Source organism: Pongo pygmaeus, chromosome 1, assembly GCF_028885625.2.
Source record: "Pongo pygmaeus isolate AG05252 chromosome 1, NHGRI_mPonPyg2-v2.0_pri, whole genome shotgun sequence".
Classification (NCBI taxonomy): Eukaryota; Metazoa; Chordata; class Mammalia; order Primates; family Hominidae; genus Pongo; species Pongo pygmaeus.
Window position 1 is genome coordinate 12,512,570 of NC_072373.2, and position 17,829 is coordinate 12,530,398.

General features: G+C 44.2%; 1 protein-coding gene across 2 annotated transcripts in view; it reads right to left on the reverse strand.

The window, feature by feature from the left end:
* Positions 1-16,258, reverse strand: part of ACTN2 (actinin alpha 2) — a 76,267-nt gene extending 60,009 nt beyond the window's left edge. For both annotated transcript variants that reach the window (XM_054470873.2, XM_054470946.2), the window contains exon 1: positions 15,923-16,258. In XM_054470873.2, coding sequence (XP_054326848.1) covers positions 15,923-16,048 — 126 coding nt within the window. In that variant the 5' untranslated portion in view covers positions 16,049-16,258. The remainder of the gene's footprint in view (positions 1-15,922) is intronic.
* Between the last annotated feature and the right edge of the window lie 1,571 nt (positions 16,259-17,829).

A 17,829-nucleotide genomic window follows, 5' to 3' on the forward strand; every position in this document is an offset into this window, starting at 1 on the left:
CATTTCCAGTGTTCCTGCCAACTCCACACCGGAGGGAACCAAGCTGGGATTTCCTCCACCAAGAGTTCTTCCCCAGGGCTCCTGCTGACTGGTGTTCAGGAAAATGGGTAATAAAGTCTTTACATCCAGAGCCATTTCAGACCACAGCATATTAGAGTATAAAATACATAAATAGATGCTTCTAGACTATAGCATAAAGTGAACTAGTAGGCACTTGGCAAAATGTACACACTTGTTTTCTCCAGGTTGTGACTTTTTTAATATTTAAAAACTTCTAATTTTAAAATGTAATATTTCCTAAATATTCTACAATAAACAGGTATTTCTTATGCAATTATTTAAATACATATCTTTAAACAATAATTCAGGACAGCATAAACATTCGTTAGCCTAGATTTCTAAGTTATTTTCTTTGCCCTTCCCTAGTTGTCTGTAATGATGCCGGCTAGCTTTACTTCACTAATCGTCCATATTCCTAATGGAGGGGGAAAAAACCACTTAACTTGGATCCAATCCAGCAATCCTAGAGTTCTGAAGTTAATTTTGCTCAATGAAGCGCTACTTCAAGACTTTTTTACAGCTTCACATTCAAATCCCTGTTTTGACATCACATTTTAAAATCCTACTGGAAAGGGTACACACTGCCCTATCCTAGGACTGCAGAATAGAAATCCTTTAGAGTCCTTAATATCCAGTTACCCAGATACCAGTTACAGCAATAGAACTCACTGTCACACATCAGGCATTTCTGACATGATTTTTCCTGCTTCCCTACCAAGTCCTTAAAGGTCTCTCATGGTGACAGCCCTACCTGTGTCTCATTATAGAAATAAGGGAACATGTTCTATTCAACATAATTTATCACACAGTAAATACATTTGTCCCCATTTCACTGCTAGATTTTCAAGTGCCTAAACATGGAAATAAATTCTTATAATTTTCAGAAAAGACATACTGTCAAAAGAGCAAATCTACAGACAGGACTTTGGTAACTGGTCCAGATCGTTAAATAAGGTTTAACTCTTAGTTTTGCAGATGTGTAAAATAAGTGTCATTAATGCCTGGCCCATATTAATATCAAACTGTCTAAAGTATAAGTATATATGATATTTATAAAACCATATACATAGCATATAACACAAAACCAAAAGTATAACAGCGACCCCCATTTCAGAGGGCAACCTTGCCCGCAGGAGGACTCAGCCGGGCTGGTGGCCCCACAGCCCTCCAGTCACAGGGCTCACTCTCACAGTTTTCTACAAAGCTTGGTCTTCTAAAACATTTATGAATTAAAAGATTCAGAATTACTAGACTATATATGAGATACATATACATATATCTCAAAGTATTAAAAATCTCACTTCACCAATGTTTACATTTTTAAAGTTCCAGAAATAGGCCAGCACTTTCAGGAAAGGCATTACTACCCTATGTATAAATTACTTGGGGAAAAAAACAATCACTTGGGTGTCAATATGATTTTAACCTTCCATGAGGCTGCCTGTGTATGTCCTCAGAACAGGGAGACCAAAGTTTGTAGTCTAAACTGGGCCACTTCTGAGAGTCAAAGGAGGTGCTATTTATAATTCCTCTGGGACAAAAGCCACAAACTGGGATTGTCCTGGACAAACCTGGAGGTAGGGTCACCCTACCTCTGAAATTACTCCAGCCACCTTGGTGTCAGTTCATTTCATAAGGAACAGAGGTCCTGAGAGACGAAGTGACTTGCCCAAGGTCACCGGCTACTGTGCTGCTCCTCACACCATCTCTCATCTTTCAGGGTTAAAATGAAAGCCCCCCCAGCGCTTTTCTGGGGCTACCCAGAACATTCCCAGTATGTGGGAATTCACCTCTCTAACAGGGCAGGGGCCTGCTGTGTCTAAATAAATTCCCTGGAAGCAGTCTTGGCAAGACGGCCCCTAAAAATAACCTTTGCCAGTCTTGGCAAGATGGCCCCTAAAAATAACCTTTCCCCAAGAACCTTTTCAATGTCTGTTCTGCTCCTTCCTCTGGCTGTACTCCGGGGGTGGCGGAGGAAATACAGATGCAGAAGTATCAAATTCAGCATCCTCAGACATTGTTCCCACCTCCTGTCTCAAAGTCAGGCTTATCACTCAAAGCAGTAACAGCAATGGTCAGTGGAGCTAAGAGAGGACTCATCTCAATAAACCTGATAGGGATGAGGGTCAGTTTATAAGATCAGGGTGCAGTACGAGGAGAGGGGTGTGCCTCACACACAGTAAACACACTACCAGTACTGACTTCATACCTGGGCACTGTGGTAAGCCACCCACATATACAGGCCTCCCCATCTTCCACTGAGCCTGAAATTCACTGGAATTAGACAACCGGGTTATTGTCTCAGAAAAGTCACCTTTAAAAATATCAGTGACAATTAGCTGGGTGTGGTGGTGCATGCCTGTAATTCCAGCTACTCGGGAGGCTGAGGCAGGAGAATGGCTTGAACCCAGGAGGTGGAGGCAGGAGAATGGCTTGAACCTGGGAGGCAGAAGTTGCAGTGAGCCGAGATGGTGCCACTGCACTCCAGTCTGGGCTATAGAGAGAGACTCCGCCTCAAAAATAAGATAAATAAAATAAAATAATAAAATAAAAATATCAGCGATCCCTAGAAAGGCATGTCTTGGGAATCTTTCATTTTTAGGCATAGACAATGATGACAATAAGTGCATGAAAAATCATAAGGAGAATGTGGGGTCTGGGGGTGGTGTACAGGGTGAAGCAGTCCCAGGTGGCTAGAGGCAGCTGTGGGAAGTAGGGGGCCTTGGGAAAGAGGATTTTGAAACAGGGTAAAGCAACGAGCAGTACTCATCAGCCTACTTCACAGTTTTACTTCATGCCAGTTTCTTTCATAGCAAAGTTTTTATTAACCATTCAAACTTATTTTCCTTTTAGTCATCACCTATTCATGAAGCTTGGTTATTCCTCGGCCTACTGGATACAGAGAGATTCATTATATTCTCTCTGCTTTGGGGTATGTTTAAAATTTCCCATAATAAAACTTTAAATAAACAGGATTTTTTTTAATTGCAAAGTGAGTTCTCAGTACTGCCATTTCAAAACATGCTAGGCTCAGTCCCTGTGGAGCTCTGATCTGAGAGGGCATTCCTGTAGATAAAGACACGGCACCCGTAGGAGGATAACTCTAATCTATGCTCCTGCCTCTGAAAGTCTCATTTTCTAGTTCCAAAAGGGAGTTGACTCAGTATCTCAGGCATCCTGAGCTCTGGCTTCTTTTGGAAGTGCGTCAGACATGCCAGCATTCACTCCGATAATGTGCCCTTCATGGGACGGCCCCTAAAACTCTTGAGAGGTTTAGCTGACTTCTCCTGTGGCCCCTTCCCTGCTACTTTGGTATTTCTGTTGGACAAGGCAACTCCTAAAGCTTGACTTGGGGAAAATCTTGGAATGACAATATGGACCATGCCTCAAAGTTCCGTTTTCTCACTGTTATCAGACATTCCCAGTTGTACCAGTTTAGAAATGAAAAAATTCACACACACACATATGCCCTTCCACAAAGGTAGGAGGTTTGTAAGTGGAAAATCAGAAATACTGAATCCCAGGCTTCTGCTCTGGGTTGGTTACAAATCTGAGCAGAAAGCAACAAAAACAGATGAAGTTTAGTGATAAAAATCAAGCCTCTTACAGTTAAGCAGCCTGGATCTGACATCTAGCTCTACCACTTTCAGACCAAAAATATGCAATAAAATAATTAGTATCTCCATATTTATAAAATTTAAATTATAAGAGAGAGCTATTTCTACATACATTAGACAAAATTCTGTGTGCATTTTCCGGCTACCACTTCCCCACCCTCAACCACTGCTGGGCAACTCACTTAACTTGAGCCTAGCTAAAATAATGAAGATAATATTCACCTTTCAAAATGGTTGTGAAGATCCCGTAAAATCATATATAAGGTTAAAACAGTGCCTGGAATTTCTCAATAATAGTTGTTTCTCTGTCTTCTTCAGCAAATCATTTGGGATACTAGGAATAATATGTGAAAATCTCTCATTTTTTAATTCACTGATAAAAATCCATATATTACCACTTTTACTGTCTGATTGGAATATTTTTTGGCTTTAGCGTTAGACTGAAAAAAATGACAACATCCTCTGCTCCAAATTCTAACATGAAAGACCAAAGTATGCAATAAAATAATCAGCCACCTCATATTTCATAAAATTACAATAACAGAATAGAAATATTACAGTCTATAAAACACAAAACACATGGTTTGTATTTTTCTAATCTGATCACCTGAATACCTGCCTCCCCTCAAAAATGTGTTTGTTTCAAAACAGAAAAATATTACCCTCTACACGTAATCTCTAAGTGGATTACAGTTTTCTATATGTCTTCCATGATTTTCATGACTGTTCTTTCTGACACCCGAAACATCTATAATATGTTTTAAAACCTGAAAACAAAACATCTAAATGAGAACAATAATTCATTTCCTTAATTCTATAAATGATACAACTGAAAAAGGAAGTCCTACCTTAGAGTTTAATTCTACATCTTTTTTTTTTTTTCAGGCATCTTACAAATGTTCAATAAAGCCTTCTTTAGCAAAGCCTATCATTGACCATTCTGAGTGCAGAAGAATTTTATGTCGCAGACTTGAGCACACCCACCATGAGTAAATTCATACAGTTTTTTGCTTCCTTTGAAAATATAACTTGTCTGGGTCGGGTGCGGTGGCTCATGCCTGTAATCCCAGCACTTTGGGAGGTCACGGCGGGTGGATCACCTGAGGTCAGGAGCTCAAGACCAGCCTGACGAACATGGTGAAACCTTGTCTCTGCTAAAAAAAAAAAAAAAAATACAAAAATTAGCCAGGCATGATGGCGAGTGCCTGTAATCCCAGCTGTTCAGGAGGCTGAGGCAGGAGGCTTGAACCTGGGAGGCGAAAGTTGTATTGAGCCAAGATCGTGCCATTGCACTCCAGCCTGGGTGACAGAGCAAGACTCTGTCTCAAAAAAAAGAACTTGTCTCATGAGCTAAAAGATACTGCATTCCACAGCACCAAAGCGCTGGTTTCTGTTCCAGTAACTAAACCAACTTAAATGCCAGATTCAAGCCAACTGGCAAAGTTCCAATAGAACACCAAGGTGAGATTTCTCTAGAAAGAAAATCAAAGACATCTTGACAGTTCAGGTGGTTCCAAGTTGTCTAATACATGATGTTTTCATCCAGAAAAGCAAGACTTCCATGTTCAGTTCCCAACACTGCTTCCTCTAGGAGTCCTCTATTCTTAGCTCACTTTAGTGCCTTCTGGGTAGATTCTCTTCCACTTACCCCCTCAGAGTTGCAGCCATTGCATATGTAGATAACTTCCATACCTAAATCTCCAGCCTTGACTTTTCTCCTTTTATTCATTGGATATCAAGTCCTCAATCCAAATTCCCCATTTTTTTTTTTTTTTTTGAGACAGGGTCTTGCTCTGTTGCCCAGGCTGGAGTACAATGATGTAATCACAGCTCACTGCAGCCTCAACCCCCTGGCTCAAGCCATCCTCCTGAGTAGCTGCGCATACAGGCCCACACCAACACACCTGGCACACCTGGCTGACTTATGTATTTTTGTAGAGATGGGGTTTCACCAGGTTGCTGTACCTGGCTTCAAAGCCCACATTTTTAACTTCTACAAAACTCAAGAGCCCCTTTACTTTTACAAATGAATACCAAAGACATTAGAGATAAGGCTAGAAATGATTGAATTCAGTTTTACAGCCTGGCTATTTTCTGGTATTGGTCAAGGGCATCAAATATAGTGGGACAACAACAGCTGGGCATGGCAGCTCACGCCTGTAATCCCAGCACTTTGGGAGGCCAAGGTGGACGGATCACAAGGTCGAGATCGAGACCATCCTGGCTAACATGGTGAAACCCCATCTCTACTAAAAATACAAAAATTAGCCAGGCATGGTGGTGCGTGCCTGTAGTCTCAGCTACTCAGGAGGCTGAGGTAGGAGAATCGCTTGAACCCAGGAGGCAGAGGTCGCAATGAGTCGAGATCGCGCCACTGCACTCCAGCCTGGCGACAGAGCAAGACTCTGTCTCAAAAAAAAAAAAAAAAAAAAAAAAAAAATAGTGGGACAACAGCAGTAAAGTTGTTTGAGTTGAAATAAAGAGACTGTAATTTTTGGAGGTCAAAATGGTCAGCATCAAGTATTTCATATGATTCTATCTTATATATAAATTATCTTAAAATCCTCATAAACAGCAATGAGATTACCTACCTTCTAAAAGTAATTGTCATCTTCATATCTTGTTTGACTATAACAAAATAACTTAAAGACTCCACATGACTTTAGAAGATAGGATTTCTTGATTTGTCTTTGCAATCTCACTTATAACTACCTCTGCAAAACTCAATCATAGCTTCATATTAAATACTGCTCCCATTCCCCCAAAACAATCTTTTTTTTTTTTTTTGAGACAGAGTCTTGCTCTGTCACCCAAGCTGGAGTGCAGTGGCACGATCTCACTGCACTCCAGCTGTGAGTGCAGCTCACTCACTCCAATTGCAGTGAGTCTCCTGCCTCAGCCTCCCGAGTAGCTGGGATTACAGGCACCCACCACCACACCCGGCTAATTTTTATATTTTTAATAGAGATGGGGTTTCACCATGTTGGCCAGGCTGGTCTTGAACTCCTGACCTGAGGTGATCCACCTGCCTCGGCCTCCCAAAGTGCTGGGATTATAGGCTTAAGCCACTGCGCCTGGCCCCAAAACAATCTCATATTCACCTATTTGCGCATTTGGTTCTCACAATCACTAATAAAATACAGGTTTTTTCTAAGATAGCATGGCTTTTTATGAAAAGGTTGTAATGGATACTAATAAGAATATATTTTCAGTGTATAGTAATTTCTAAAGACTATGACCAACACATTTACCCCCTAGCAAAAACAAATAAGACAAATCAAAGTTATGCCAACTTCTTGGTCTAGGACTTGGCATGTATGAAGACTGCATATGCCAGTTCTTGCCCAGGACCACAGAATCACTTGCCATCTTGTCTCCATTTTGCAATTCCAGCACTGTGAAGCACACTCCATCTTCAAAAAAATTTTCCCCATGTTTTCTATACAAAAACATATTTAAATTCATACTTCTCTGAATCATAAATGAACTTGAAATTTTCTTTATTAAGTGGGTGAAGGTTTTCAATCTGGGGGGAAAAAAAAAACTCATTTCAAATCAAGTTCAGGTTACCAGAACTTTTTCTCATAAATATGGTGACAAATTTTATTATGATATACATAAATCTGTATAATTATTTTTTCAATTCTAAAAGCTCTAAATTCCAATTATTTATGTTCTTTTTTTTTTTTTTTTTTCCAGACATAGCCCATCTCTTAACTTTTTTTTTTTTTGAGACAGTCTCACTCTGTCTCCCAGGCTGGCGTGCAGTGGCATGATCTTGGCTCACTGCAGCCTCTGCCTCCCAGGTTCAAGTGATTCTCATGCCTCAGCCTCCCAAGTGGCTGGGATTATGGGCGGGCATCACCACACTGAGCTATTTTTTTTTTTTTTTTTGTATTTTTCGTAGAGACTGGGTTTCGCTGTGTTGGCCAGGCTGGTCTCAAACTCCTGGCCTCATGTGATTCGCCTGCCTCGGCCTCCCAAAGGGCTGGGATTACAGGCATGAGACACTGTGCCCAGCCTGAACATTTTTTAATGAGAAGCTTATTTCTCACTCTGTCACCCAGAGCGGGAGTGCAGTGGTGCCATCATAGCTCACTGCAGCCTCAAACTTCTGAGCTCAAGCAATCCTCTCACTTGAGCCTCCCAAGTAGCTAAAACTACAAGCACACGCCACCATACCCGGCTAATTTTTTAATTTTTTTGTAGAGACAAGGTCTCTCTATGTTGCCCAGGCCAGTCTCTAACTCCTAGCCTCAAGAGACAGCCTTGCCTCAGCCTCCCAAAGTGCTGGGAATATAAGCATGAGCCACCACACCTGGCCTTGACAGCTCAGACTTACAATAAAAATCAAGTCAGGGAACTCTTTTTGGGGACCTGAGAAAATACTTCAAGAGAACATTTTTAAAAAGCATTAAATGAGTATGAGTTGGGAGTTAACACATTCAGAGCTCAAAAAGTCATAAAGACTGTCAAAAAAGATTTTAATTGTTAAAATGAAAGTTTTTTTAATTTAAAAAGTAATTGTACTAAATGTTTTTTAGAAATGATTCATAATTTCTTCATTCAATAAATGTCAGAGTGGGCCAGGCGTGGTGGCTCACACCTGTAACCCCAGCACTTTGTGAGGTCGAGGCGGGTAGATCACTTGAAGTCTGGAGTTCAAGACCAGCCTGGTCAACATGGAGAAACCCCGTCTCTACTAAAAACAAAAAAAATTAGCCAGGCCTGGTGGCAAATGCCTGTAATCCCAGCTACTCAGGAGGCTGAGGCAAGAGAATCACTTGAACCTGGAAGGCGGAGGTTGTGGTGAGCCGAGATTGTGCCATTGCACTCCAGCCTGGGCAACAACAGTGAAACTCCGTCTCAAAAAAAAAAAAAAAAAAAAGAAAAGAAAAGAAAAAAAAATGTCAGTGCAGACTCTGTGTGAGTCCAATGAGGCACAGGCACCTACAGAGAAGAGCTACTGCTCACAGCCCTTGTTGGGGAGACAGAGCATCAGGTGACCCCTGCTGTAGAAGGCAGGCCTCTCAGTGCAGCAGCTGCAGAAGGAGGTACTACTAAGATAGGTGGAGGAGGGAGGGTCTATGGAAGAGAGAAGGGCTCGAGTCAGACACAGTGACAGGCAATCAGGGACATGAGATCTTTAAAAACCTGCAGCAGGGATACTGGGGTGGTGAATGAACAGACGATGGGGCTAGTTCAGGCCTGGCCTCACGAACCACCATAAGAGGCTTGAACTCTCTCCTGAAGGCAACAAAGAACCACAGAGGCACTTGAATCAGGAAAATATCACAACCAGGCTTGTGTCTTATTAAGATCATTTTTGGCAGGGTCTTGGAGAAAAGCCAGCAGACGAGCATGACCCTTGGAAGGGTGACAAAAAGGGAGGCCACCACCCTCATCTCCGCAGGGAAGGCGGAAAGCCTGAAGGCCTTGGAGCACACAGGGAGGGGAAGAGGCAGGGTCCAGAGGACTCCATGGGTGATGGTGACCCAACGGCCGTGGTGTGGGAGAGGAGGAGGCGGCAAGGGGAACACCCAGGTTTCTGGCTTGGGTGCCTGGGAGAAAGACATTTCCATTCACCATGAAGGGGAACCAATCAGGAGGGTTTGAAACACCTTTGGCTTTGAAAACACCTTCCTTACACCAGCCTGGCTGAAGCAGATGCCCCTCCTCTGTGCTTCTCACAGACCACTCCTGTCTCTTGAACTAGGCTGTAAGCTCCTTAAAGGCCATGGTGGTGTCATCAACTCTCTCTGCTGGTCCCTAGGACTACAAAAATGTTTGCCAAATCCTCACTAGGGTTGCAGGTAAAAACACCTTCTAGTTTCCAATCTAGAAAACTGTGTGTGTGTGTGTGTGTGTGTGTGTGTGCATGTGTTCAGACGTTTGTACCAAAAATTCTCCCCAGTCTTCTTCAGAAAGGCCAAATTCTTGCACTTCAGGTTTTCCTTCCTTTGAAATTTGTCTAGCATAGTAGTTTGCAAGCTTCTCCCCCAATCTCTGCTTTCTGTTCTTTCTGGAAGACTTAAGTGCCGTTCCCAGGGAAACGGCGGTAGGATTCTGACTGTCCTCCAACGCATTCCGTGTGAGCTCCTCTGCTCATCATGGTAGCACCCTCACCCACTCCAGAACTGCGCCTTTTCTGTAGGTGTCTCCCAGCTGCAGCAACCGACTGCGGTGCTTTCTGACAGTTTTCTGAGGCTGCGTTAATTAAGTTTCCCCGCTAAGAGTTATATTCCTCCTCCCACACTCCCGGAAAATCTTATAATGGGCTGAAGTTTCTTACCTGGTGAATGTGGCTGAAGGCCTAGGGCAACCCCGGGACACATCACGGTGTCCCAAATAGGATGTAAAGGCAAAGAGTGTTTTTTGTGCCTCAGAACTCCTGCACCTGTGATTCTCCATAGCAAACCACATGTATATTTATTACAGTCCCTCTGAGTGCAGAGGCTTCTTAGTGCCCACACAAGACTCTGCCTTTAACCTCTTCCTTGACACTTCTGCCCATTAAGAACTTTCTCTGCTCTCAAAGACTATCTACAATTCCACCCCTCCCTCCTAGCAACGGCCACATGGACACCGGATTTGCCACCTCAGAACGGTAGCTCCTTTCCCTGCACGGAATAATGACACATCCTGTAAATACTTAACTTCTTATCCAGACACAATCTCCCAGTGGATAAACAGACTCTCCTCATTAGTTTGGTTGTTACTTGTCAATACCACTGTCTTGACATTAAAGTCCAGGAGCTCTAATGGGGAGGATCATATCTACTTAATTGGATTTATACCATAGCCTACTGTGGAACAACATGTGGTTATTTAATACTTCATATAATCCCTCCTGATCACTCTCAAATTGATGCCTTCCTCACCATTGCTTCTAACAGCCCCCTTGTTCTAATCCTCACCACTTTATCTGGATGGTCCCATAATGGGCTTTTGCCTGGGCCCCCCAGCCTCAGGCCCTTGTCCACTCAGATTTATCCCGCCAACAATACTAGTTCTGTAAGCATGGGTCTTCCCGGCTCAAAAAACCTCTGGAGCTCTGAATGTCTTGGAGAATAAAGTCTGCACTCACCTTAGCATCCCAGGCCCCCTATAACCTGGCCCTTTTTTGTGGATCCAACTTTCTAAGTTTGAATATGCATCTTTAGCATCAGGTATTATCTCCCTATCACACGTACACAAACACACCATGAGCCACACACATATCCGATACAGAGCTAGGCTTTGGGAGACCTGAGTCCTGGTCTGGCCACCTTAGTTACTTTCTCTTTCTATACTCTTACCTTTGAACTTCTCCTATCTCTTGATGAAAGGGTGAGTGAAGGGATGCAAGGGTGCTTTGATAGTGCCAAAGGAAAACACTTATTATATTACACTTATTATTTTTTTATTTTTTGAGATGGGGTCTTGCTCTGTTGCCCAGGCTGGAGTGCAGTGGCACGATCACAGCTCATGGCAACCTCAAACTCCTGGGCTCAAATGATCCTCTGGCCTCACCCTCCCAAGTAGGTAGGATTACAGTTGTGCACCACCACGCCTGGCTAAATTTTTTATTTTTTTTGCAGAGACGGGGTCTTGCTGCGTTGCCCAGGCCGGTCTCAAACTCCTAGGCTCAAGCAATCTTCCTACTTTGGCCTCTCAAAGTGCTGGGATTACAGGCATGAGCCACTACACCTGGTTAACTTTTATTCTTGCACTTATTATTAAACAATTTCTTGTTAAATATGCACTTATTATTAAAAAATTTCTTATGTTCCAAGTGTTCCAGTGTATAAATCCTATCTTTAAAAGTACACCAGGCTGGGTGCAGTGGCTCATGCCTGTAATCCCAGCACTTTGGGGGGCCGAGGCGGGCAGATCACAAGGTCAGGAGATGGGAGACCATCCTGGCTAACACAGTAAAACCCCGTCTCTACTAAAAATACAAAAATTAGCCAGCTGTAATTCCAGCTACCCAGCACCTGTAATCCCAGCTACTGTAAGGCTGAGGCAGGAGAACTGCTTGAACCCGGGAGATGGAGGTTGCAGTGAACTGAGATCACACCACTGCACTCCAACCTGGGTGACAGAGCAAGACTCCGTCTCAAAAAACAAACAAACAAACAAACAAACAAAAAGTACACCAGAGGAGGGGGGAATGGGAAGCTAGTTTTTAATGGGTACAGAGTTTCAATGTGAGATGATGGAAAAGTTCTGGAGACACATAGTGGTGATTGTTGCACAATAATGTGAATAGATGTAACGCCACTGAATTGTACACTTATGATTAAAATGATAAATTTTCCGTTATGTGTATTTCCCCACAATTTTCAAAGTACATCAAGGTCACCAAGGGCCAAATCTCATGCTCACAAGTCCCTCACAAGTCTAAGCGCAGTGCTGATTAACAAATATTCGGCACACAAGGATAATAATATTTGAACATTTACAGATCACTTTACAATGTACAAAGCCCCTTCACCATAAAACAGTTTAACCATTTGATCCAGACAAAAAACCCTGTGAGTTAAGAAAGACAGATATTTATCTTCATTTTCTAGGTGAAGAAATTGAGACTTGAAACATTTAGTGATTTAACTGTAGTCAAGTACCAGGCAGAGCTTCAACTCATCTGGGTCTCATGAATCTGAGAAATGTCACAAGCTTTCTGTTAATCGTTGGAACAAACAATTAGTGCCTTTTCTCCTAGGAAAAATTCATGCAAGAGTATGTGTCATTAGGCAGGAAGAGCCTTCACCTTGTGCTCTAAATCAGCAGCTGCTGCCCACAGAACAAGGGCAGGAGCAACTCGAAGGCTCCCAGGCTCTCTATTTAATCCGGACCCTGTGGGCGGCTGCCTCTGTACACGCATCCTGCCAGGCTGCCTGACCCAACATGGCAACACATTCGCCTAAATGCCAGACTGACAGGAGGTGCTCCAAGGTGAATCCAGTCATCTCAACTGTGAGGAGTGCAGAAGAATCTGAATTTCTTTAGGGACTATTAAAAACAATTAGAACACTTAGAAAAGTTTATCGATCATCAAGCCATGGACCGATTATGGACATAAGGACCCTTTACGTATCGACACATATTTCGTTTCCTTAAAAGGTCTGCTCTAGCCTCCCAGTACAGTTAAGGACAGCGCCCTGAGCTTGTGAAGATAGCAAACATATTCAGCATTGCTGCTCTGACAAGTCACCTCCCAATTAGGCTTCAGTTGAGGTACAAGCTCAATGTGTTCCTTGGTTCCAGGAGACGTTTACTTCTAGACGCCAACACTCTAAAAGTTTCAACAGTCCACTGAAGAGGTCCCAATTTACTTAGAAATTCATATCCCTAAACTGTGTTCTATATGGTAAAACATTCTAATTCCAAGAGTGTGCCTCAGCATTTCAGTGTCTTAAAATGTTGTATCTGGGGCTGAGCATGGTGGCTCGTATCCTTAGTATCAGCACTTTAGGAAGCCAAGGTGGGGGAACGGCCAGGAGTTCAAGACCAGCCTGGGCAACACAGTGAGACCCTGTCTCTACAAAAAAGTTTTTAAAATAAAAAAATTAGTCATGCGTGGTGGTGCATGCCTTGAAGTCATGGAGGTCACTTGAGCCCAGGAGGTCAAGGCTGCAGTGAGCTATTATCATGCCACTGTACTCCAGCCTGGGCAACAGAGCAAAATCCTGTCTCTAAACGTTATACATTATATATATATAAAATATATGTATGTGTGTATACATATATATATATCTCACATCTGTAATACTGCAGGCATTTTTCTTCTACCCTTGAGTTGTATGAATTAAAATACTTCTTTATAGAAAATATAAATATTCCTAACCCTATTAACACACTCTTGTGTGTAACACACTCTTCCTAACACACTTTTGAAAGAGAAGGTAGACACGTTGAAATGCCTATTCACACTCATGCTAAACCCACTATCTTCTGGATTCCCTTCTCTTATAAAACACATTACACTTTTATAAAGTCCTTCTACAGCAAGGCTTTCCTTCCACACCACAGAGCAAGGATTACCATAGCCCATGAGACTCTCTGAACTGTAGATATAATTAGGCATCACATCCATTATAACGCCACGGACGTCATCATGTGCTACCAGCATCTGTTGACAGCTCTCATACCCAGCATATCACTGAAATGGCAAGTGTGGAGAAGGTAGCCCACAATAGAAACAATGGCATTTTACTCTTGTCCGGTTCCAGCAGTTTGTCTCATAGGACATAAATAGAGGCCACTGCTCTGGCTGCACTGAGCTCACAGTTCAATATTATTTTACTGACTTGAGCAGGGTCTACACCAAAAGTAGAAATAGAGAATCTTCTAGATCTGTCCTAATGTAGTTTTTGCCCCCCAAGCATGTACAACATTCAAACTATCTTAAAAAAAATCCTCACATCAAACTTTTTAACATTATTTTGGACTGGGATCAGGAAGTATGTTATTTTTAAATAATCAACTTTACTTCAAGTGCTATGCAATTATAATAATACAGTCAACATAGGAATCCCAAACCTAAAAGAATTCAAAGCCATATATCCAAAAATACTGCAAATATATTAAAAGATTAAATATGGCAGAAGGGATGTCAATGTGGCCTCTGGAAACTGTCATTACCTCTATCCTGCTATTGTACTCTACTTAAAAAAAAAAAAGGCAACAGAAAGCACTGTGATTAGACTATCACTTTCAAAAATGATGCGCAGACTACCTGTCCAATTCCTTAGCTATTTTACAATTCCTCATAAGAAAGCAATTTTTAAAACAAAGACCCGGGAGTTATCTTTTTTTTTAACCCATGAAAAGTGCAGTAATCAAAATTTGGGGAAATTCTTTTAAAAAAACACTCACTGCTAAAAATTAAAGTCACTTTTTAACTTCGTGCTGATGGATGATGCATCAGCTGGTCCAGATGACACATTAGTAATCCTCATGCCATGGACTTCCTTCACAATCAGTCCTTTAAACAACAGTAGACGGCTTGAAGTTTTGTTTTTTCTATTTATTACTCCCATTTTCTAAGAAAGGTAGGGATGGTAAAAGCCTTAAGAAACTCGGGGAGAGACTGAAATGTAGCTAAATTAGAGCTTTAAAATAATAATGGTAAATGGTACTTTAGGAGAGAGGGTAGACAAGAGACATCCTTATATAAAAATAGTGCTTGGTTATTTGATAATCATCTCTCCTTCCAGCTAACGCTGTTTGCTGCGAGAGGAGTTTGGGATGTGTGTTCTCCACCATCATACCCCTATTCACCAAATACTATCGCACAATCAGCTACAGTGCCAATTATACAGAGATTCCCATACACACTATGGTCACCACAGGCTATCCACTTAAAGCAGACCCTTAGAAGGGAAATCTATCTTGCCCCATGCCCAGAAAAATAGGTGGAAAAAAGTTCAGAGCGTTTGGCTTTTGCCATAACCCTGTTATCTTAAGGTTGGGTTGGCAGGTCTCTGTTGTCATGCCTGACCCAACCAGGCTCCCTGCCTAGTCAAGTAAGAGGCGGGATTAAGCCTCCTGGTGAGCATTCCCTATTTATTCCAGCCAAGAGGATCAAGAGGAAACCTTGAAATAGTGGAATGTTCCACTGGGCCCCCAGAGAGCGCCAATCAAAATGGGAAGGGAGCTTTTAGAAGCTGGCTGACTCCTTCGTCCCTGTGTGCTTACCTCAATGAACTATAAATAGAGTGTGAAATAATTGTCACTATCGGTAAATGTCTAGTGTTCATACAACATCCCTCTCCAAGGAACCCAAAAGATTGAATAAATGACTTTCCATGACTCTAGGGGCAGCCCGGTGGAAATTGCAATGAAGCTGATGTTCTTTTGCTTCTTTCAATGGGGAAGAGAGAGGCTGGGGTAAATGGACACAAACAGGCCAGGAGAATATAACTCGGAGGCCAAGGTCACAGACTCAAGGGGTCAGGAGCAGACCAGAGACCCCTTCAGATCCTGGTCTAACGCGGGTTGGTGTGAGGAACAGAACCACATCTGTAACTCCGATGCTGCTAACGCGCGCGCGCGCGCACACACACGACGCCCAGTGTCCTGCCTGTCCCCAGACGTGTCCTCTTTCCTAAGGGGCCCCCGGGGCTGCGAGGGCACAGGACAGCACAGCACCTCCACAAAGCGCCCTCTCGCCAGTCGCCAGGCCACGCGGCCACACGCACGGGAGCCCCGCGGGGGACCCGGCCCCACCACGCGCGGGCGGCCCGTGGGCCCCTGCTGACCTTCCTCTGCTGCTTCTCCCAGGCCGGGTCCAGGAGCAGGTCGCGGTCCCACTCCTCCTCCTGGATCATGTATTCATCCTCGTCGTACACGTAGTTGTACTGCACGCCGGGCTCTATCTGGTTCATGGCGCTCGGTTGGCCGGGGCTGCGGCGGGGCGCGAGGGGCTCGGACGCACGGGCTGACTGGCAAACGGACTCACGGAGGCGGCGGGCTGCGGGCGGCGGGCGGCGGGCGCGGGGTGACCTTCGCGCGGATCCTCTCGGGGCGACACGCCTGGGCGCTGGGTCTCGGGCGAAGCACCAGCTCCGGCTGCCAGCAGCTGCAGCGCGGCTTAATAGCCGCGCCGCCCGTCACGTGGCCGCCCGGCCGCGCCTCCGCCGCCACCGCCCCCGGCCCCGCCCGTCGGGCCCCAGCCCGCCCCGCCCCGAGCACGTGCGGGCGGACAGGGGCGCCGGGCCCCTCCACGGTCTTCCCTGCAGCCGCCGCCCAGAGGCCGCCTGCACACCTTCCGCCGAGGCCTCCGGGAACGTGCGGGGAGCGGCCGGGCCGGCGCAGAACCACGCCTGCCACCCACGCTCTGAGAGCGGCTGGTTAGCGGCGCGGGGTCCGTCGGTGTCCCGGGTGGGTGATCGCGAGCCAGGGGAGGGACACCTAAGAGGCTGGGTCCCTGACCACCCCAACACAGCCAAGTTTTCCAAATGTCATTTGGATATTCGCGTTTTCCATATATTCCCACATATTCATTGGAGACCTCTCTTCTCTCTCTCTCTCGTGCCTCTCTTTCTCTCTGCTCATCTGTCCCTCTCTCCTGTGTCTCTCTCATCTGTCTCTCTCTCGTGTCTCTTTCTCATCTCTGTCCCTCTTTCTCCCGTGTCTCTCTCTCATATATCTCTCTCATATCTTTCTCTCATCTCTGTCTCTCCTGTGTCTCTCACGAGTCTCTCTCTCCTCTCATCTGTCTCTCTCTCTCGTGTCTCACTGTCTCTCGTCTGTCTCTCGTGTCTCTCTCCTCTCCTCTGTCTCTCTCTCCCGTGTCTCTCTCTCTCGTCTCTCTCTCTCTGTCGTGTCTCTTTCTCTCTCTCATCTGTCTCTCTCCTGTGTCTCTCATACCTCTCTCATCTCTGTCTCTCTCTTCTCTCTCTCTCTCTCTCTCTGTTTCTCTTCCTCTCTCTCACACACACACACATACATACAGCCCCCTAAGGAGTAAAGTTGAAAAGCTACAGAACCCCCTCTTCTTCCTCTCCTCCCCACCCTCACCTGGGGAAATCAAGGCACAGGATTTGGATCCATCCTATTAAAATGTTAGGAACCAAACCAAAGGCAGGAAGTGTCAGCTCTCACCTGCCGGGCATAAATTTAAGAGAGCTGACAATGAAGGGCAAGCGGCCAGCTTCGTGTTATATTTCCATGTCGCCCTGTGGGTTGCACTTAACGCCTTTTCATCCCGCTAGTGCTGGCTAGCTGTTCCCTATCAGTTATGCCGCCGCAGGAAGCAAAATGAGGACCCTTGGGACCAGTAGGCTGAAATTTTTAAATCAAATATGTATTAAGCAACTACTGTAAACCAGAGGTTGCCTGATGGGATGATGGGATGCCTGCCTGCAATTCAGTTTATATCTCAATTGAATAAACGTTGCCCACAGATGCTACAGATTTTTTTCTGATTCAGGGCTACTAATTTGTGGACATGTTTCAAGTTGAGTGTGTCTGCATTTATCATTGTTCCTTAGAATTTTTACATCACTCGCCGTTACTGTTTGGGGCTTTATGCAGAAAGACTAACAATTAGCAAACAGATTGCATTAACTTTTCTTTTGTTTTGTTTTGTTTTGTTTTCAGATGGAGCTTCGCTCTTGTTGCCCAGGCTGGAGTGCAAGAGCGCGATCTGGGCTCACCGCAACCT